We start from the raw sequence: 21,666 nt of genomic DNA, 5'->3' as shown, positions 1-21,666 counted from the left end.
GAGGGTGGGGGGCGAGTGGGGGGCAGGCTGGCAGGTGTATAATCCAGCCCCGAGCAGAGGCACACATGGAATATTTCAAAGCCCTCGTCTGAGCCCGGGGCTGGAGGGACTCCTAGGGCTGAGAGGGGAGCACAGGAGGGCACTCGGGGGCAGGGGGAATTCACCCATTCACCACCGAGGGGCATATCCTTTGTCCTGTGGCGACCATTCTTTAACTATGGATGGCTGAAAAATGGAAAGTCATTACTGTCCTTTCTGCTTGTCCATCAGCCCAGAAATCCTGCCATTCTCCCCACTGTGATGTGCGGAAAGCAGGACAGAGAATACATATTGCATGCAAACGTAAACATCCAAAAACCAAAGGTTCCAGCAAGGGGGCCTCAAAGCAAAGGCAGGACCAATGGCCACCAGATTAAAACAAGACAAAACGACAAGACCTTGTAGAGGAAGCCCGGAGGCACTTCCTGAGACGCCTCGCTTGCAGATGGAGCCGAGGGCAGCGGCTGGGGGTCCTCGCCCTCCTTGGGCTCTGCGGCCAGCTCTGGCAGCTCACTGGTGGGACCGGGAAGAGCCGCGGCAGCGGGGGTCTCCAGGGGCTCTGCACCTGCGGGGGCTTCGTGGTCTCCCTCCCCTTCATTGTTGGAGGCGGGCTCTATGACGACTGAAGGGATGACCTTCTCCTGGAGGAAGAAAAATGCGGTGGTGCTGAGCAGGGGCTGGGAAGAAAGGCTGCTGCGTTTTCGGGTGCTTGTGCCTGCTTCTATCCCTGACGCATCCTCCTTGGCTCCCAGGTTCCCCACCTAGTCCATTCCACAAAATGCCCGCCGTTCCCCAAACCTGGCCCAAACCTTTGGGCCTCAAGCCTTGCAGCACCTTCCTCCTGACACGGTCACCTTTCTCTCTCTCCTGAGACAGAAACCTTTAGTGGGATTAATTTCTGGATCCTTGAGCAGTCAGGCCCTTCGTGAAGAGTGGGGTTTCTGTGGAAATTGGGAAAAGGGATTGGAAACTGCATGGAGGGAGGGGGGAGGAGACCACCATGAACGGGAATGTAGTAGGGTCCCAAGAACGGCCTCATTTTTGCCATGGTCCTCGCTTGTCCCGCTGAATATTAACACTGTTCGAAGCTGGCATTTAACCTCCTGTGACTGCTTTTCTCCCAGAGTCCCACAGGACTCCTGACTAGCCTGCAGCCATATTGTTCGTACAGATCTGGCTGGTGTTTGGAGAAAATCCACATCTGTTTTGCTTGTTGACTATCATTAGAGCCCCCACTGCAGTTCGAGCTGGAGGGGTGACAACTCCCACCAAGCACTCCTCGGAGAACTCCACACTGCGGGCAGCAGAACAAGGATCAAGATCTCCTTTTTATTTTGTAACAAAGATGAACGAGGAGACGAGTCTCACTAGCATAATGGAAGTCTGGAGATGCTGCGTTTCAGATCAAGTTCTCTATTCCCTCAGATATCAGTGGGCTGAAGAACTTCCATTCTTCAATTTGGAGAAAATAATACTTTTTCAACAAGTCAAACAATATAATACAAACACACTCCTGGCATTGTGACAAGAAAACTCACGAACAAATGGCACATATTTTTGAGTTGTTTTTCCAAATACCGATACTACCTGCTGTTTTTCTAGTGGGATGAAAGGGATCATTTAGTTTCAAGCTTTGAGTAACCCTGGAGAGATCTGGGGGAAATTTCTTATAAGTAAACTAATCAGGACAAAGGAGAGCATCATGCCGAGAGCCCGCTTTTCATTGTTCCCTTCAGGAATCAAGGCCAATCGTGCGGTTTGGAAGAGCTGCCCTCGCTGTGCGCCCCCCACATCGTGGACTATATGGATTTGTGGACTTTGAACAAACACTTCTCGGAAGAAGCGAGGAGCTGGGGCCAGTCCAGCCACTTCACGTATGTATTTAATGACGTGTTGGCCTCTTCAACGTGCCAACAGGGATGGGCTTTTGTTGAAAGGAGTGAATTTGGGGGTGCTCTCATGATAATAACAATCCCTAAATACTACTAATACTGATAGGATTTAACTACTAATATTGGGTCCTCCCTGTGTGCCTGGCACTGGGCTAAGCACTGTATGGCTATTTTCTTATGTAATCGGTAAAACAACCCGCCATCAGGTCACATTGTCTTCCTCCTCCCTCCGCCTCACGCTTACATCACCTGGGCTCTATTCTTTTTCTCCATCACTGGGGGCCTGTGTGAACCTCACAACGCTGACACTGAAGAAAGCCAGGCCCACATTTGCTGAGAATCTTATATACAAACACATAAATAATAATAAATAAAAATACACAGAACATACATAAATAAAATAAATTAAAAATGCAATTCTACATATGCATACTGTAATCTATATACATCTCTGTAATTGTATTTGGTGCAGCAGGGCACCACGCAATGGCCACACACCTGTTCTGGCACCCAGAGCTGTTAGCAGTGCTCACCAGGAAACAGCATTCCAACCTGGGCACCGGCTCCCCAGAGCCTCTATTTCCCCGGGACACTCACCTGAGGGGCTGCTGCTTCTGGCTCTTCCGGTTGCGATCTGTCACTTTCTGCAGCCTGCGTGGTGTCAGTGTCAGTCCTGGCCTCCTCTAAAGCTGCTCCTTCCCCAGCAGGCAGAGCTGCCTTCTCCGTCTCTGCTTCCTCCCCTAGGGCCTCCTCGGTGGCCGACACGGAGGTTCCAACAGTCATGTCGGCATCCGTTCCAGGTAGGACCTGCAGCCCGGACACCAGACAGGCCGTGTGTGTATCTGCACGGGGCCTCAAGAAGAGCCAGCCCCAGCCCTGCCACCTCTGGCCCCTCTGCGGAGCCTCATCAGATGTGGAAGCTCTGTGGAAGGTACCGAAGCCCCGGACTCAGGCTGGGCAGAGTCTGCCCTCCGTCCATCAGAACTGACCGCTCGTCCCTGGGAATGCAGGGCACAGCATAGGGAAGCCACTGGTACTGTCAGAGCACTGTGGGGTGCCGGATGCTGGCTCCATTTGAGGTGAGCAGAGCAGAACATACAGACCTGTGCAATCACGACGCGATATACCTGAAACACAACATTGTGTGTCTGCTCTACTTCAGTTAAAAAAAATGGAAAAAAAAAAAAAAACCTACCCTTCCTTCTGGGCCCCCAACAATGCTACATTCCTCGGCTTTCCTTGCAGTTAGGTTCAGCAAATGGAATTTGGGTGGAAGTGACCTATGTCATTTGAGATACACGGCTGTTAAGGGGTTGGGGGTCCCCTTCGCAAGCTGTTTCTACTTTTGTTGGCTGAAAGCCAATGGTCACAAAGCCCTCAAAGACATCGGAGTCACAGAATGGAAGGGGCCTCGCCCCAAAACCTGGGTCATGGAAGACAGCTACGTAAGAAAAGCATCCTCGTTGTGCAAAGTCAGAATATAGAAAAACCGCATTTGGGGCACCTGGGTGGCACAGCGGTTAAGCGTCTGCCTTCGGCTCAGGGCGTGATCCCGGCGTTATGGGATCCGAGCCCCACATCAGGCTCCTCTGCTATGAGCCTGCTTCTTCCTCTCCCACTGCCCCTGCGTGTTCCCTCTCTCGCTGGCTGTCTCTATCTCTGTCAAATAAATAAATAAAATCTTAAAAAAAAAAAAAAGAATATAGAAAAACCGCATTTCAGTATAAACTCTAAAATCTTCGTGGGGAAGGTCCCACGAAGGTCCCACGATTTAGCTAAATCACATTCATGAAAAAACACACATATATTGGGGAGTTTTCTCAATGAGACTTGAGAATGAAGGGCAAATAACTTTTGTTATGAAATATGCAATATAATAAAAAAATCAAATTTTGGGTTCTTTTAATAGGAGAAGTAAAGTAGAAAAAAAAAAAGAGAATTTTCTAAGGTTGCAGGCAGTCCAAAGGAGAGCTTTAAGTCGTGTTTAAAACTTGCAATAACTAAATAAAGAAAGTGCAATCAGAAGTTTTAGCTCTAGGCAGACTGGTTACAGAGCACACATCTAAGACTCTAACATCAGTGTGGCAGGCCTGATTTGAAAAGCTCAGGGGCGCCTGGGTGGCACAGCGGTTAAGCGTCTGCCTTCGGCTCAGGGCGTGATCCCGGCGTTATGGGATCGAGCCCCACATCAGGCTCCTCTGGTATGAGCCTGCTTCTTCCTCTCCCACTCCCCCTGCTTGTGTTCCCTCTCTCTCTGGCTGTCTCTGTCTCTGTCGAATAAATAAATAAAATCTTTAAAAAAAAAAAAAAAAAAGAAAAGCTCAAATAAGAAAAGGCTGAGGAAGAAGAATATTCGATTGAGCTTACATAATAACACCCAGGACGCGTATTTCAAAACTTGGTCTTGCCATCTGATGTGATTAGCATTAGCCATTCCTCTTCTCTATTGAATAAATTCTACCCAGTTTGTCCTGTTGGGTCAGGAAATTTCCAATGTTCTTGATACTGACTGTCAGACCGAGAGCAGGGATGGCCAGTGCCTGCAGAGCAGGCATCAGGAGTCAGAGATGGAGAACGAGAGCCACATACCCACTCTCAGAGCAACACATTTTTTAAAAAATCTTTCTTCTGACTCAAATTTACAGGTAATAAATGAAAGAAAAATGACCTGCCACAGAATACATTTTTCTACAACATAATATTTTACTTTGGGGATGAAAAACCGTGCTAACAGCTATACTATTTGTTACACAGCCAAGGATTATGCACATTCTTAGAAATTTACTTGCCTCTCCCAAAAATTTGGCCCATGCAAAGTATGCAGTGATCCAACATGTAGTCACAAGCCATGACGTACCATTTCTTTCTTTTTTTTTCCCCTCTGTCTTTAAGGTACTGGGTTCAAAATAGTAGTCATTTATATGAATTGTCATATATTCATTTAAAGCGAATTTAAGTGCTAACAACTACTGAAGTGGGGATTCATATCTTGGTGAATGAGAAAGTTTGTTTAAAAATTTAAGAGAATCGCATCTCTTGTTTTAAATAAACACTGGTCTTTGTATGGATGTACTGTTGATGTTGTCAAGAGAGTAATAACGAGAACATAAATTAGCAGGGCATCTTCATTCCAAGAAGAGCAGTGGACAAATGCTCATAGCTTTATTGCTGAAGAATCAACAGGCTTTCCCCAGGAGCCTAAGGACTACCTCGCAAAGTTCTTCCACATCAGAAACTATACAGAAAGACCATGTGCATACAAATGGACTTTCAGGCTCAAATGTAGAAAGCAAGGTGTTCTGAGTTATTCATGCTTTCCATCTGCTTGGAAAATCACACCTATGGAGTGAACATCCTCCTGGTTTCAACGGCTTCAAACCAGATGGGACTATATATCATGCAGATGGTATGGGCAAACACCAAACACACACATTACACACACACACAGTTACAGATCAGAAAGCAACCCACCCCTATGTTGTCTAATAGCCTTCTCCTCCAGGTGACTATGCATAAATCCTCCCATACATACATGTGCCAAACACATACCACGAGTGATTGGATTTTATTCTCAACTCAATTGATATATGTCCAGAAGAGAATATATTTCTGTGAAGTATTAATGGTGCTGCCAAAAATAATTTAACTCTCTCCATACAAATAGAATGTTAATGATGAGTCCCTGATTGATCTCTAGTGCTCTAAATTGCCCTAAATAGCTATCAATTTGATTGTATCGGATTTTTACTACTGCAAGATGTACCTTGCAATATGTCATCACCTTGCCTTTCCTAAATAATTTAAACAAGCGTCATTGGCTGGATGTGATTTAGACCCAACAGTGTGGCTGCTGCAACGCTGGCCACCAGCAGGGGGAGGCCAAGGGCTCTGTCTGTCCACACTCGGATGTCTGCTGACCTCAAAAAGCGCAAATACCCCAGCTTCCACCTGTCAGCCATCTACCTGACCTCTGTCACTTACACAAAAAGGGATGGAAGGATGATGGCCAATAAAAATCCCAAAAGATTGAAAATAACAACGCTAGTAAAGGCCAGGTGCTGAGGAAACTGGCACTTTGACTACAGAGTGTAAAAGCCAAGCATTTTGAATGACCTACTTGGAAAAGGGAAGAAATTAACATCCCTCCCTTCTTCTCTGAGTCCATTAGCAATGAATTCCTATTTCTCTAGCCAAATACAACACTTTGATTTTACAGACCTTAAGACTACTGCAGAAACAGAGAAAGACTGTCTGCTACCTATATTCCCTCCTTTCTGCCTCCAGAATTGCTCTGAAAATCAGGGATTCCCCCGCCATGAAGGCATAAGCCTGGAATCTGTTGCACATTTTCTGCTCTTACCAAAATATTTCCAATGCAACCAACTGCAAACACAGAACAGCATAAAAATACAACAGAAAATAGGACTCACATTTGCTTGGATTAGGTGTTAGCTCCAGATAAAATCAAAGACAGATCGATAAGGGTTTCAGTGACAGTTATCCCTCTTTCTGTTATTATTTTTACAGAGCCCAATTTGTTAGCCATTTATAGATTGAGAAACGGAAAATATTTTCTGGACTCTGCGTGCTACCAGAGATGTTACACCTGCTAGGAAAAACCACAATGATTCATGACTGCTATTTGTTTTTCTGGTTTTTTAAGTGTCATCCGGGGAGACCAGAGGAATGAAACCACTGAAAGTATTCCAAGCCTTTGACATTCAGTGTGGTTCAATTTTTCATGTCCCTCCAAATGTTAAAGGAAACACCATTATTTTATCCTCTGCCCAGACTGTACTGTCTGTTGGCCAAATATATTTATGGAGAAGGGGGCATCTAATGCAAAGAGACATGAAAGGAAGTTCTCCCTGCCCTCCGGCACATTTACTGTATCCACAAAGCCCATGAGGCACAGACACCCGATAGGCAATTTGCTTGTGCATCACACAAACCACAGGGACCAGCACGGGACGTCTTCGGGAAGGTGAACAGCTCTTGCTTTATCGCACCACACAGATCTCACTGCTTTCTTCAACTTCTGCCTCAACAACCTCCTTGATGGAAAGTGATGTGGTCATGGCATTTGTGTCCGCATCCTCCCAAACACCTGTTAGCAAAGTTTCTGGAAGTGGAATGAAATGAATGCAATGCAACAATGGCTTGTGTGTCCTGCAAAGTAGGGAGACACAGCAGGGTGACAGAGAAGAGCCAAGCCCTCCAGGAGAGGGCACCGAAGGCAGGTCAATGGGGACCCAGGCTCCAGACGAGTGATTGGCTGCACGAGAGCTGGTGATCTTTAGGCTTTGTGTAACTTATGGATTTATTTTACTTACTCAGTGTTTGTTTCCGTGGCAATGTGAGTTCTGAGCAATGCCTGAGAAGCTGCTTGCCAGTAACTCGTCTGGGTGAGAACAACCCTGGTATAAAATTCCATATGTATCTATCGGCTAGCTTATTTTAACTGAAAATAGTCATTTCTCCAGTGAAGAAAATAATGGAGACCCTGGGTTTAAAGATAATAAAAGAAATAACATTTTAACATATTTCCAATCATTTTTCTGTGCCTAGCAGGGCTTTACTGTGTTTTTACAACACAGGGATCATGTTTCTTAGAAAAATTGTATCAAGGGCCTATATAATTTGTAATTTATTGGTTTTTTTTTTTCTATTTGACAAATCATTTAACATTTTGGTCATTGAACACTAGTTTGTTTCTAGTTTTTAAATGTTATAATAATCCTCTGATGGGAGATTTTGGTTTGTAACCATATTAATAGCAATTGGTTGGACTGTACATTTAAATCATTTAAATACTAAACACTAATCCTTTTATTCATTTATGATGTTTCTATTAAGGACTGTTTTTGAATCTTTTCCCAGCACTTTATTATGATAACGGTCAATATAGAGAAAATAAGAAGAGTCATACAGTGAATGTCCAAATACCTACTACTTGGGATCTTCAATTGACATGTTGCATTTGCCTTATTCTTTCCGTCCATGTTGACTTTGAGTCATCTTTCAGTCTATCACAATTTACCTCCATAAAATGTTTTTCAGGAATTCTCTGGTGATTCTATAGCCCTTCTATATTCGATAATATCTCTCTATTATTTCCACATGTAACCAGCTACACTGTCTTGGGGTAAAGCAGCTACAATGTGATTTTTTGTGTGTTCAGAGTCTGCCAGGTGTTGCAACAGCTGAGTTTTAGGGGAGAGGGCGAGTCTGAGGTCGGCCTGATGGTTCTCTGCTAGCACATTCTCTCCCCCAATCGAAATGCTTGCAGAACTTTCTTGTAAACTCTGAATTTAAAATTTTAAAAGAATGCGTTCAGATGTTAATGCCTCATTAATTTTGCCTTTTGTAGGTGATTTCTTATGATCTGAGGGCAGGAATTTCTTCGACTAGAAAAATTTTGCTTCCATGGGTCAGACTGGTGGGGCGGCTACTCCTTTTTGGGAAACTGATTATCCGTGCGTCCTTTCCTCAGTCTTTGGCCCTCACATCTACCATCTTTTCTTATGATTTTCCTCTTTGTATTGAAAGAGCTCCTCCAGTTTACCTCCTATCACATCAATTCTCTACAAGGTGGCGTCTGGTCTTCGCCACTTAGTCCGTAAGTTTTAATTCTAATATTACATCTTCTCCCCTTAAAGTTGTTTCTTACGTCATGGAGCTCCCTTTTCATCCGCCTCAGAAGCAACTCCCTTTTTATCTCAGTGTGGTTACCTTATCACCCCTCTTTCATTTTATTGTTTCCCATGATGAAGGCCATCTTGAAATTCTACTGGCAGGGGAAAAAAAAAATCTGGTAATTTTTTTTGTTCTCTAAAGAAAATGTGAACTCTAACTACAATGCAATTCTTTCCTTCTTTGTTCTTTCTATAGACTCTATGCCATTTAAAAAACGTGTTCGTTTCACGATTTAAAATGAGGTGCGATCCCTTCAGGCTTGATCAATAGGCATAGAAGATTTTCTTTGTTCCTGTTCCTCTCTGTCTAGGCATTTTAGATGTCTTTTCAGAACAGGAGCTGGGGAAGGATTCATCAAGCATCTACACACAAGCATGTGTCTTGAATGCCCCCATGTACACGTCAAAGGGTGAACTGCTAAAAGAGCAGCAGCAGGCCCAAGATGACCTGGGTGCTTTGGACTGATGCCCCCACACTCACGGGGGACTGGATGCCAATCAATTTCAACCTGGACTGGATGGATGAAACGGTCACGTACTTATCCATGCCAGGCTCAGTGATTGTGTTTTAAGGGTCTGTTCCAGTCTTGGTTTGTGCAAAATCCTCCTGGGCTTGGCTAATATTTCTAGAACACAGTACCACTGAAGCTTTAACTTTCTTTGTATATTTAAGTATAAGGAGCATTAAGATAAAAAAAAAAAACCCTAGTAATAGTGAATCTGATATAATTTTTTGTGATTTATTTTTTAACGTTTTCAAGCTTCTCGTTGAATCTTCTGTTACAGGCTCCTGGGATGCATTTCATTTTCATTAAAATACTCCTGGGGTAAGTGACACAAATGATAAGTAAAGGATCTAAGAAAGGCACTGTATGGTGTTAATTTGGTTAAAGGACATTTTATACTGGAGTCAGAGAGTGACCATCTTCTGGGCACTGGCTCTTGGAAGAGGCACTTGGCTGAAAGATCACTGAACTCTAGGTTTACCAATTTACCCCAAGCCTGGAGTCATCATTCTGCAGAGGCCGACTTCTGCTCAACAGTTTCAATGTATGCACATTCTGCAGCCTGTGGGGGGAACTGACCTTTCCTGTGACTCGAGGGCTCTCTAGGCCTTATCCCGGGTGTGTCGCCTTTACTGCACATTATGTGCCCCACATCCTTATTAGATATCATTCCCATTTTCTACACAAGTCAGCCAACACTTAGAGATCAAGTAACTCAGCGTGTCAGTAAACCAGGACGGACGCAGTTTGTCTAACTCTAAATTCCGTGTTTTATCATACCATCCTGTATCAAGAAGACAACGCACCTCTCCAATCAGAGTTCCGTAGCGATCCTGAGACGTGGAGCGTCCCCACGGACCCACTGCTTCCTACGGACAGCCCCAAGCAGGTGGTGCTTGATAAAGAACGCGAGTGGAATTTCATAAACTAGAATACATTCATTTATAGTCTTGGAACACTACTCTTTAAAACGAGATTCGTAGTTTATAAATAAAATACTCATTTACACGTACTACTGGGTACCTAAGCAAACATGTCATAAAATCCCTCTTAATTAAGAGCTAATTACATGATAGAAAGATAACAAGAAATGGTTGATCGGAGAGAATTTCCCTTAACATTAGTTTTGCCCATCGGCCCACAGATTCATTATTTAGTAAGATGTGTATGGAATGGGAAAGTAGAAGACCAACCATCCCCTGGCTTTATCCACTGCACTGTGGAGTAAGAAATTTGGCACTTGGACATTCATAGTTGTGTTCACAGGTTAGAGATGAGTAGGCTCCCCAGGCTGCAAGGACCACAGAGCTCATCCAACCATTTTACAGGGGAGGAAACAGGATAGAATGGAGGACCCCTGCAGACACAACCGGGAACCCAAGTTTCAGTTCTGATCCTTGCACTCATCAGCATGAGAGCTGGAGTGACCTCTGAGCCCGTCTGGGAAGTCACAAAGGGAGGTATATATCACAGAGCGAATCCTGGACACAGGCCACCCTTCTTTTCTTGCCCATCCCTTAATCTGGGTCCAACCTGTGCCCTTGACTTGTCTGACAATCCAGGCATTTCTATAGCAATACAGGATGTCCCTCCAGATGCATTTTAAAGAAAAGCCTAAGAGGCAGCTAGCGTCATTACAGCCTCAGAGACTGATGTACCGAGCCAAGGGCTAGTGACCAGTACTCCTCTTCACACAACCTCTACTTAGAACAGCTCAGGTCCTCATGTTCCTTCAGCAAGACAGCAGCGGTGAGCACTCTCCTGTAATACCAGGCCTCCGATGGTGCTCCTTTCCAAGGTGGCACCTGGTATTACAAACTTCATTTGATATATCCATGGGCGTCCCTTTCTAATAAAGGAAGTTAGTGGTTTTCTTCCCCTTGACCTTCATCTCAATCATCTTTTTTCAATCTACTCCCTGACTATTGCCTGCAGTGCCATCATCAGTCTCAGCGCAGCTCAGCCGCAGGCAGCAATGTTGCCATGGCAACATCTGTCTGAATTAGCGCCATACTTTTCTACAAAATTTCAGATCTCCAAAGTTAATGAATTTTTTGGTGCATCTGGCCTTTCAGGTCATGGCCAAATATCCAATAATGATACATAGTAGAACACTGAAGGTTTAATTAGAGCTTTGCTTGCAAAGTCTATGAGAGAAGCGGATAGGAAAGGTGAATTTCTCTTTTGAAGCAAAGGTGAACACAGTGCGTTGTGCACTCTCAGAGATGGAGCCATGAGCAAGATCTAGTCTCCAAAGCAGCCAGCCACAAATGACAGCCTCATTAAGGAGAAGGCCTTTACAGCACAATGAACAGCTGACCTTGCCGCTGGCAGTGTTATCTTTGAAGAATCTGGGAAGCACTGGTTGCCACTGCTCAGATTGCCTTCTTGTGAGTGGACCCAGGCTTGGGGCGGCAGAAGGTGGCGCCACAGGACCCACGCAAAGACTAGACCAAAAATGGTGATCTGCAAATCACCTAAACGTCATCATGGTCTGTTGGTAAAACTCCCACCCCCAGCCCTGCCAAAAACCACACGCACCTTCCTGGGCAGCCTGGAACCCGCCCAGATGACGGACTGGAGCCTGAATCTTGAGGAAGGGTAGACAGCTGACGGTGGCCCTTGAGAAGCCCAACTGCCAACCCTCTGTCTTAGTAGCCTTTGACTAGCTCATGGCATTGGTAAGTGAAACCTACTCCAGGATGATCTGTCAAGCCAATTGCCTAGCAAATATCACAACGGACTTGGAGATCCTTAATTTTTTAATGTAGTAAATTGTAGATTTTTGAATGCAGGAAGAGAACATAGACTTTAACAGGTACAGTACTCTTAGAGGAGAGAAAACTAGCAGAGAAGGCTGAAAAGATTTTCCCAGGGCCACCTCACTGTTTAACTATGGAACCAATGTGCCAGACTCTCAATTCAGGGGTCTTTGAATTACATCCTCTTTGATACTTGCTTTACATCCAAAGTATGGGGATTAGAACACGCGTTCCTTCTGAGAAGCTCAGGGCTGAGGCTGCAGAAGCATTTCTGCTTCCATTTTGCCCCTTCTGCTATAAACCAGAGCCTTCCACTGATTCTAAGCTCTGGTTGTAGGATGAGCTGACATCAGCATGGACAGATTTCAGCCTAGCTGTGACCCTGATGGCTTTAGTTAGATGGTTATATGAAACTGGTCTACAAATGTACTTCCAGAATGCCTGCTCTTTTTAAAAACATAGCATCTGGGGGCGCCTGGGTGGCTCAGTCGTTAAGCGTCTGCCTTTGGCTCAGGGCGTGATCCCAGAGTCCTGGGATCGAGCCCCACATCAGGCTCATCCACTGGGAGCCTGCTTCTTCCTCACCTGCTCCCCCTGCCTGTGTTCCCTCTCTCACTGGCTGTCTCTCTCTCTCTGTCAAATAAATAAATAAAATCTTTAAAAAATAAAATAAAATAAAATAAAATAAAATAAAATAAAATAAAATAAAAACATAGCATCTGGTGTAATCAAGAGGTGTCTGTCTATGGATTAAGGTGCCAGGATTTTAATTTCATGTTACCATTTCCTGGGTGTGTGATCTTGGTTAAACCACTTAAACTCTCTGTGTCTCAGTTTCCTTAACCTGTAAAATGGGGCAACGATACTGAAATAAAGCCTATTTCCCAGAACTGCTGTGAGAGAATGTATGTCAAACATTAGCCCTCAGTGCTATCTATGATGACAATATAGCCCCCATTTACTTTAACCTTCCTCTCCTGGTGTTCCATCAGTCCACCTTTCCCTTCAGCCACACAAAGGAAGTCTCAAAGAAAGCATCTGAGCCACTTGAGACTTAGGAGAACAGAAGGCAATTTGTCAGAGAAAAGTTCTCTGATCTCAAAGCAAGCATTTTTTCTTGATCGTACATATGGTTCCAAATCGTGTCCACTCCTGAGGAGTGGTCCGTGTAAGGGGCCCTTCTGCCTGGGGCAGGGGGAGCGGGGAGGATAGGACTAAACAAGAAAGGGCAAGAAGAGGATGCAGAACGGGAACACACACCGGTCTGGATGTTTGGCTCCACATTGTCCACGGACTAGATAGATAAGTCTCAGCACTGTCTTCACCCATGCAGTGAGAGGGCCGAGACAGTAGAAGACGACTCTAAGGCTCTGTCACATCTTACTCTGTCCTGTGGGGACTGGGATTGACATTCGCAGGGGGAGGGGAGGTGGGCATTATTGTCTAAGCAAGGCTGTCTTTTTAACGTCTGAATGGGTCTGGTCTTACACTGGCCGTCTAACTGTGCTGATGGTCAGGAATGGTTTCCACGTGGGCTTGTGAATTGAGCCAACATACACGAAGAAGAGAGAATCGGGGACTTCTTTACCCTAGTTAATTACAACCAAAGCCCTGCTAAAAAATGTCAAGCCAAAACGCAAGACTTCCTATGTGACAAAGAGCTTACACCAAGACAGGCACAAAACGTCATTCATCGTATGATTGTATTTATAGGAACTATCCAGTAGATAAATCCACAGAGCCAGAAAGCACACTGGCAGTTACCAGGGGCTGGGGGAGGGGAGGGAGCAACTGCCTAATGGGTAGGAGGTTTGGGGTGATGACGAGGTTTTGGAACTAGACAGAGGACAACAGTTGTACAATATTATGAATATACTAAAGCCAAATTGTTCACTTTAAATGGATTAAGTATAACACTTAGAACACACCAAAAGTGTGCACAACCCTCACCTGGGCCTGTTCAAGAAGGGGATTTGTTTTTCCTGAGGAAGGTAAAAAGGTGCATCGATCACCAGGGCATATATAGATTTAATTTAATGTACAGCATGCTTCAGAGTGAGCACTTTGAGTTTGGCCATAATTCTACGATCACAAAGGGCAGACAAGAAACCAAGCTCCTCTGGCTTCCTGTGGTCTTCTGTCTTCCTCTGACCTACTGGGAGCTCGTACCTGGAGGCACAGTGGGAGCCCCAGCTCTCATGTTTACTCCGCACGAGGAGAAAACTCAAAGGCTCTTTCCCACGCACGTGACCATCCCCGAGGATATTCCGACAGCCGTGCGGTCTTGGCCTCCCCAACCACCAGCCTGTGTGAACGAGGACGGCAGGAGCCGTGTCTACTGTCTGCATCACTGTCTCCCCAAGATCAGAACAAAGCCTGACATCTACAGAGGACTCAAATTATACTTGTCAACTGAATGAAGGAAGAAATGAGCACATGCCTTCTATTCAAGCCCACAGAAATCTTCCTAGCAAGATGAAGTCCATAGACTGTGGTCTGGCCTATATACATATATATTCGGTGGTTCAAATTGGTTTTGACAAGTCAACTTAAGTCTGGTGACATTTTCCAAAACTAAAACGCAGCGAAAACAAAAGTAGTCCCCAAAATATATAGGCCAGTGTTTCATCTTCCAGGATTCTCCACCAATTCTAAAAACATCTTGATCTTGATCTTTTTCCCATTTATGTTTTAGAAATGATGATAACCCTAAACTGAATTGCAGTGTATTTCTTTAAAAATAATAGGCAAAAAAAAAAAAATTATTGGTCCAGGTCACGTGATTAGAGCAAAATACAGGAGCTGACAGAAATTTAGAAAAAATTAGAATGCTACTCTCTACAAGAGAATGGGACCAATGTGGGTAAAAATCTTTATCTGATTCTTAACCTGATTATCTGATATATATCTGAGACAAATATGAATCATTTATTTTCCTAAAGATGATTCTCATTACTTATATAACATGGAAACATCTGGACAAGAAAAAAGGGTTGGTTTTTAAAATGTATCCTACAGATATACAGGTGCAATTCAGTATTGCAGGGAAAAACTAAATTAACAAACAAAAATGTAATAGTTACTTTGCTTGAAAGCCCCAGGTTTCTTTGTTAAAATTCCATTTTTGAAATTACATTTGCCTCTTTTTTTTTTTTTTTTACCAAAACCATCAAACTTCACCTCATATGAACTACATTGTCAAGACTTGAAATAATAACTGTGTGGTGACATTTTGGCAGCAAAAGGGATGACCTCAAAAGGTCATATCAACCCAAACCTGACTGATGACAGCCATAGCCAACCTATTAATTAATGCTCGGGACACAATGTGGATTCTTTCTGTCTTTATAACTAAATATCACACATCTAGCAAAGGAGGAGACCTTTCTTTAGAAAAAATAACCCTAATATTATTTTAGATTATTATGACCAGGAGAAAGAAGCTATAAATCTACATTAGATAACAAAAATACATTCTATATGATGGCATTTTCGTAAGTACAAGGGAGAACGTGGGGGAGAACTGACTTGATCCAATATGTCAATTTAAAACACACAGACAGGGGCGCCTGGGTAGCTCAGTCTGTTAAGTGTCTGACTTCAGCTCAGGTCATGATTCCAGGATCCTGGGATCGAGCCCCGCATGGGGCTCCCTGCTCAGTGGGGAGGATGGAGAAGTGAACTACTCAAGCTTTTTCTCCTCAGAGGGGTTGGCTCATAGGTGGGCTGTACCCGCTGTTCTTATATAACCCCTGGGTCTCAGCAGGTGCCTGAATCCTTCACAAGACTCTCCAAATTGCCTCACATTTCACAAGGAATCCAATTGTTTGATTCTCTAAAGTTCATTTATAACCTTTAGGAGACAAGTATTTTCAGAATGAAGACTGCTGTCAAATATCTCCTTACCCAGCATTAGGGAAGCTGGTTTTAGACGGTTGATGGCTGTACTATACACTATGTTTTGTTTTTGTTTTTGTTTTGAACTTTATTTACTTATTTGTCAGAGGGAGAGAGAGAGCACAGCAGGGGGAGGGGCAGAGGGAGAGGGAGAAGCAGACTCCCACTGAGCAGGGAGCCCAACGCGGGGCTCTGACCCAGGACCCCCAGATCATGAGCCACCCAGGTGCCTCTGTACTGTACACTTTGTTAAATATTTTAAAAATCACCTTTGATTAAAAAGATTACAAATCTTTATAGTAGATATGATATAGCAGCTATTTAATGATGGGTAGCTATTTATATTCACTGGAAAACCAATGAATTTGGAGTCTGAAAAAACAAAAACCTACTTCTCTATGTCTGTTAAAATAAGGGTAGGTGCACAAGGCCAGGGCACTCGGAGAGGTGATCACAGACAATCAAAGTTCCAGCCCATATTTAACAAGTGAACTAGTCTATTTCACACCTCCTAGCTACTGCACGACATCAAACAGCTTTGCTCAAAACCATGGGTGTTTTGGCATTCAGCCTTACACTGAGTAGTCTGGGCCACGGAACCAATGTGGTTTAAAAGCACTGGTGAGCACGAAGTCTGTGCTACTATTCAAAATAGAAACTGGTAAGAACGTTTTGGAACCGAAGCAATTTCTAAATCAACATCTGAAACTCGTCAATATCTTTCTAACTCCCTGGTATCATCCATATCCTTTGAAAAATCACATCTCTTTTTTAATTATAACAGGGGTAAAACAAAATCAACTGTATCTTTCCCTTCCTTTGTTATTAGATGATATTAAAGCTAAGTTGGGAGGACAGGGGCGCCTGGGTGGCTCATTCGTTAAGCGTCTGCCTTCGGCTCAGGGCGTGATCCCGGCGTTCTGGGATCGAGCCCCGCATCAGGCTCCTCTGCTGGGAGCCTGCTTCTTCCTCTCCCACTCCCCCTGCTTGTGTTCCCTCTCTCACTGGCTGTCTCTCTGTCAAATAAATAAATAAAATCTTTAAAAAAAAAAAAAAAAGTTGGGAGGACAGATCACAATCCGACACCCAATGAAAGGGCCCCCTCTGCACTGAGGTATGGAGATCGCCAGAGTCTGGGAGAAAGAGCAGATGTTGGAGCCTGGAGCCTAGGCACCTGCAACCTACAGTCCGTGCAAGCAGCACTTCCAAAGGGGACTTAACCTAGTAGAACACATTTCTTATTTTCCCTACAGGACTTGGTCCAATTCTGTATCTTTAAATGGAAAACATGATCATTGCTTGAGTTATTCTTAATCTGTATTTCCCATCCTACCTTGCCCTATTATTTGTTTTTCTACTCTATTAATAAACTATAGATTTGACAGATGACCTATCCTCTTCCCGGTAAAATAACAACCACAAATAATAGCAAGAAATATAACTTCAATTTCTCTAGTTACCTAATCTAGTCAATGTTATTTTGGGGGAGAGGCAGACTGGTTTGCGTTTTTGTACAGATTCTATAAAGGCTAGAGGAAATGGTAACCTGATTGAGATTCTTGGGAGACATTTTAACTATATTTCGTCAATAAACTATTTTTCACTCTCCATGAGTTTTTTTTTTTTTTTAAGTAGGCTCCACGCCCAGCGTGGAGCCCAACGTGGGCCTTGAACTCACAACCCTGAGATCAAGACGTAAGCTGAGATCAACAGTCGGATGCCCAACAGACTGAGTCACCCAGGTGCCCCTCTCCTTGAGTACTGTGAATTAAAGATTCCTTAGTATTATCCTACACTTTCATGAATTTTACACTATCCAATTCAACACGCTGCACATAGAGCTCATTCCAGTGTGTGATGTGGTGTGGTATATGGCCGTACGGAGTAGGGTAAGAGCGGGTGCCCAAGCAGACAAAGGGTCCCCACGTGCTACATCCTCAAGGTCCGTCTTATTATAAGAGCCAACATCAGACATGATTTTGAGGAAATGGTTGTACAACAGAGGAACCGTTATTGATTCAAGGATTTTTAATATGGGATTTCAATCCCTTTCAGGATTTAAGCAACCTACGAAACTCATCTTGTAAGTCATCAATATGGAGACACAACCAACAACGTTATGATCCTTCTGCAGATCACTGCAGGCTGGCCCTTCACAGCAGGCACACCTCTCGCCATCACAGGTAGTGCACGGCACTAACAAGACTAGTTATTTGTGAGTTCTACTACCCAGCTACCAGGAATGCGAGCATCTCAGAAAAGAACAGAGGCATCCTCTTTTGAGAACCAAGCCTGTGGCTACGTGACATTTCTCTCTAGTTCGTAAGATCAGGTCTCTGGACATCTTCCACTTATAAACATAAAAGAGAATGAAGTGTCACTGTCAAAGGCACAAAGGCCATTTGAACCTGGGGAGCCATGGCAGACAGGAGGTGATTTGGCCCAAGGGAAGCATGGATGAAAAGGGAGAAATGAGATCATGAGATGTGCAGGGCTGTGGCAGGGGAGGCAGGTGGAGGGTGGGAGGGGGACGGCGCTCACCACTGCCCCCTCCACTGGCTCCTCAGCCTGGGCGTCCGGTCCAGAGTCCAGCCCAACAGCAGGTGCGGCAGCGACAGGGGGCTCCTCTGCTTTCGGCTCTGTGGGCGGAGCCTGCTCAGATTCAGCCTTTGATTGTTTGTTTTGAGCGTTAGAGGAAAAAGATTCGACACGTGAACAGAGAACATCACAGAATACTGGGCAATTGAGACTTTCTTCATCATCCTATAGGCAACTATCCTCATTAAACCTGTGCTGGAAAAAAAACCCCACATTTGGCATCATGAGCCCTTCACTGAAAAGTCTAGAAATGGACTCTTAGTAAGCTTCTCTTTAGCATCACCAAGCACTGTCATTTCTCTTGGAGTTAGACTTACCATTTTGGTTACTCGTACTTACATGTGACTTGTTGACATCTACAAGAGATCCAAAAGTGACACTGTCTGCTATTTGGCAGAGAGAGAGGAGATCCTAGGAGCTCCCCACCTTTGCCAGTTGAGGGGAGGTAGGAAGAGCTCAGAGGCACGTGGTTCTGGGGCCTCCCAGTTCTGTCGATATGCACTGCACCCAAAATTGAGGGATCATCCCAATATTCAGCTCAAAATGCATTCGTCTGCATGAGTAGGTCATCATGAAGCCATTGTTGCCAGTGCCCTGGCTGGGAGGCAGACCCAGCTACCTGACAAGTAGCCACCACAGTCGCAGATAACTTTGCGGGTCGGTTTCTTGTTCCATTTCTCCCCCGCCCCCAACAAATTCTGAGCAATCCATTTCTTTTCCTATACTAAGCTAATTCCATACAGAACCATAGGGTGGTATTCTCTCTGGTACCAATTAGACGCTTCTAATTGTATGGACAAGAGTGACGTCTTTCCATCCCACTGTGACCTTTACTCAGAGACATCCTCCAATTATATGCTAAATCAAGCCTCTGGACTCTCTCAGCTTCAGAATTGTTAGTTTTAAAATTAGCACTATCAAGTCACAATAGGCCAGTAAAACTGCCACAGCCAGTGCAGTCACCACAGCTACTGAAATGTTTCCTCTTTCTCAACTTTGACTAACGTAATCATGTTTATTTAGCAGCATTATTTCACTAAATCGATGGCCATTAGGAAGCACATTAAGGTTCTTTCCCATCAGGACATTCAAACTGTAAGAAAGTTGAAAAGTGTTTTCCTAGAGGAGGAAGAAGTATCCAGTAAATACTGGGATTGGAGAAATCGGTTCACTTCTGTCAGACTCTCTCTCACCAGAAGCAATGAGGAGCGTCCCCTGGCTTTCTCTCTCTCAGACCTGCCCCCGGAGGGTGGTGTGCATGGCAAGTTCCATAGAGAAGGGATGGGGAAGTTCAGGTGAGATTACAGGAAATGAGTAACGAATAGCTTAGTGTTGGATAAATACACAAAATGTTTCTCTTGTGCCCCCACCAAATCCTCCATTGTGACGCAAGCCTTGATCCCACACCATCCTTCCCTTTAAAGGGCATAATAAAAAAAGAAAGGACACTTTGGTAGATAAGTGTGCAGAAATTTGATATTTTTATGGGCTTTTATAACCTTTAAGGGGTGATCTGACACAATTTTTAAGAAAGAATGAGATAAAATTCGCTCTAATATACTTTCAAGAGTTTTTATGGGAAAAGATTTCACTTTTATTGTTCAAAAAGAATTATCTTCATAATGGAACACGGTTTCAGAGCAGCAAAGAGATACCGTAAGCTCTCAGGATATGACCTTACAATTTGGAAGTCAAGGTGATTTGCTATGACAGGATGGTATCGAATGACCTACACAGCAAGGGTATTTTGACAAAGCACCAAGAAATCCATATGCGGAGGGCTGTCCCCCTGTGGGCTGAGTGTATGAGAAAGCCTAGAAGTAGATAAGGAGCCAAGAGAAGTTTCAAAATAGGAGTCAAATAAATATATTGGTGGACATAAAAAAATACAAAAGATAACTTAAAATGAAAAGATATCCGTGCCAGAGCCTGGGTTTCTTGGAAGTCCAGAGAAATTTTGAAGTTTTATGTAAGGCGAGAATAAGCAAGTGATTTTGCATAGGAGCTGAATCGTATTTCCTTGCCGAAATCAGACAATGCAACAGAAGGACAGCATGAAGAGAACGTGGGATTGGTTATGTCCCCGCAAGTCACATTTCCCCTATATTATCATATCACACTAGATATTACCATATAGCTATGCAATTTAACAACTCAGATTCTAGGGGGACAAGTATAACTCACTCAATGAGGAGTAAGGATGAAACATGATAGCATGATTGTACATAAAATCAACTACTCCAACTTAGAAATAGAAGTCACCCTTCTATTCCTTCTAAGATAATGTAAAATTGTAAATATTTTGTCAAGACAGAAGAAAAGCAAAGGTAAATTGTGAACCACATCTCAGGGAAAAATCTCAAATAGTCCCGTCAGAATTATGTCCTGCTTCCACCACATTTTTTCTGTAAGATGCCTCTCTGAACAGACCTTGTAAATGGGTTGATGGCATGCCATCCCCATTTGGGTGTGCTGGTGATCATCTCCTATTGTTTGTTGGGGTGGTGACCATCACACATTCGAAGGAGAATCATACTTGAAATTTACTGGTGGCAGCAGGATGTCACAATGGTTTAACTCTGAGACACAGAAATGGAATTCTTCCTTTCGAACAAAATGGGAAGCGGAGCCTCACTGCACATTCTCCAGTATCCTCTGTCATAAGATGGAAAGCAGGTCATTGCAGATGAAGGACATAGGTTGGGAGTGAGGGGAAGAGTCTAGTCACATTCCAGGATGGCCCTTGCCTTAGAGTCCTGCTTCTCCAAACTCGGGAGAACTAGTTTAGTGAGAACGGCAAAGGGCCATCGAGGTAACTGAGCCCTGAGCAAGGTTTGCAGAGTCTAAACTTGTACTCAAGGGATGTCCCGTGGGGCCTTAAATGCAGACTGAGGAGACGTGCAGTGGACGACCAACTTCAGCCTTCACCTTGTTCAGCCCGTGAACCCAACACTGGGACACTGTCCTGCTCCTGGGAAGGTCTTACAGAACCACAACTCCGTGGGAGGCATGGTTGTGCTCTGATTTCCTAGTTCCTCACATGGCTTAGCCAATGTTAGCAGCATCTGCAACGCTGGGCATGACAAAGCTGAGCTCCCCAATGCAAAGAAGGTGCAAAATGTCTGCTTCGGAGAACACATACCCAAAGAAGGGAAGAGCAGGCCACGTAAGCTCCCACAAGAAACTGTGGGCAGTAGGAAGATGTCTTAAGAAACTTAAAAACCACTGGATTCTATGCCTGGATTTTCACATCAAAGTAAGAGGTGAGAGTTTAATT

At 44.1% G+C, this 21,666-nt stretch overlaps 1 protein-coding gene across 7 annotated transcripts in view; it reads right to left on the bottom strand.

Annotated features, from left to right (window-relative positions):
• AMPH (amphiphysin) overlaps positions 1 to 21,666 on the bottom strand; it is a 219,518-nt gene that overhangs the window by 9,158 nt on the left and 188,694 nt on the right. For 4 of the 7 annotated variants that reach the window (XM_034665790.1, XM_034665808.1, XM_019793769.2 and 1 more), the window contains exons 17-19: positions 18,333 to 18,458; positions 2,529 to 2,738; positions 438 to 680 (exon numbers count right to left, since the gene is read on the bottom strand). In XM_034665790.1, the coding sequence (XP_034521681.1) occupies positions 438 to 680; positions 2,529 to 2,738; positions 18,333 to 18,458 (579 nt within the window). The remainder of the gene's footprint in view (positions 1 to 437; positions 681 to 2,528; positions 2,739 to 18,332; positions 18,459 to 21,666) is intronic. The other 3 variants (XM_034665814.1, XM_019793770.2, XM_034665799.1) reach the window with 1 other exon arrangement.

This window comes from Ailuropoda melanoleuca, chromosome 1 (assembly GCF_002007445.2).
Source record: "Ailuropoda melanoleuca isolate Jingjing chromosome 1, ASM200744v2, whole genome shotgun sequence".
NCBI classification, from domain to species: domain Eukaryota; kingdom Metazoa; phylum Chordata; class Mammalia; order Carnivora; family Ursidae; genus Ailuropoda; species Ailuropoda melanoleuca.
The sequence above is the reverse complement of the archived record's forward strand: the minus strand, read 5'-3'. Positions and strand labels throughout refer to the sequence as shown.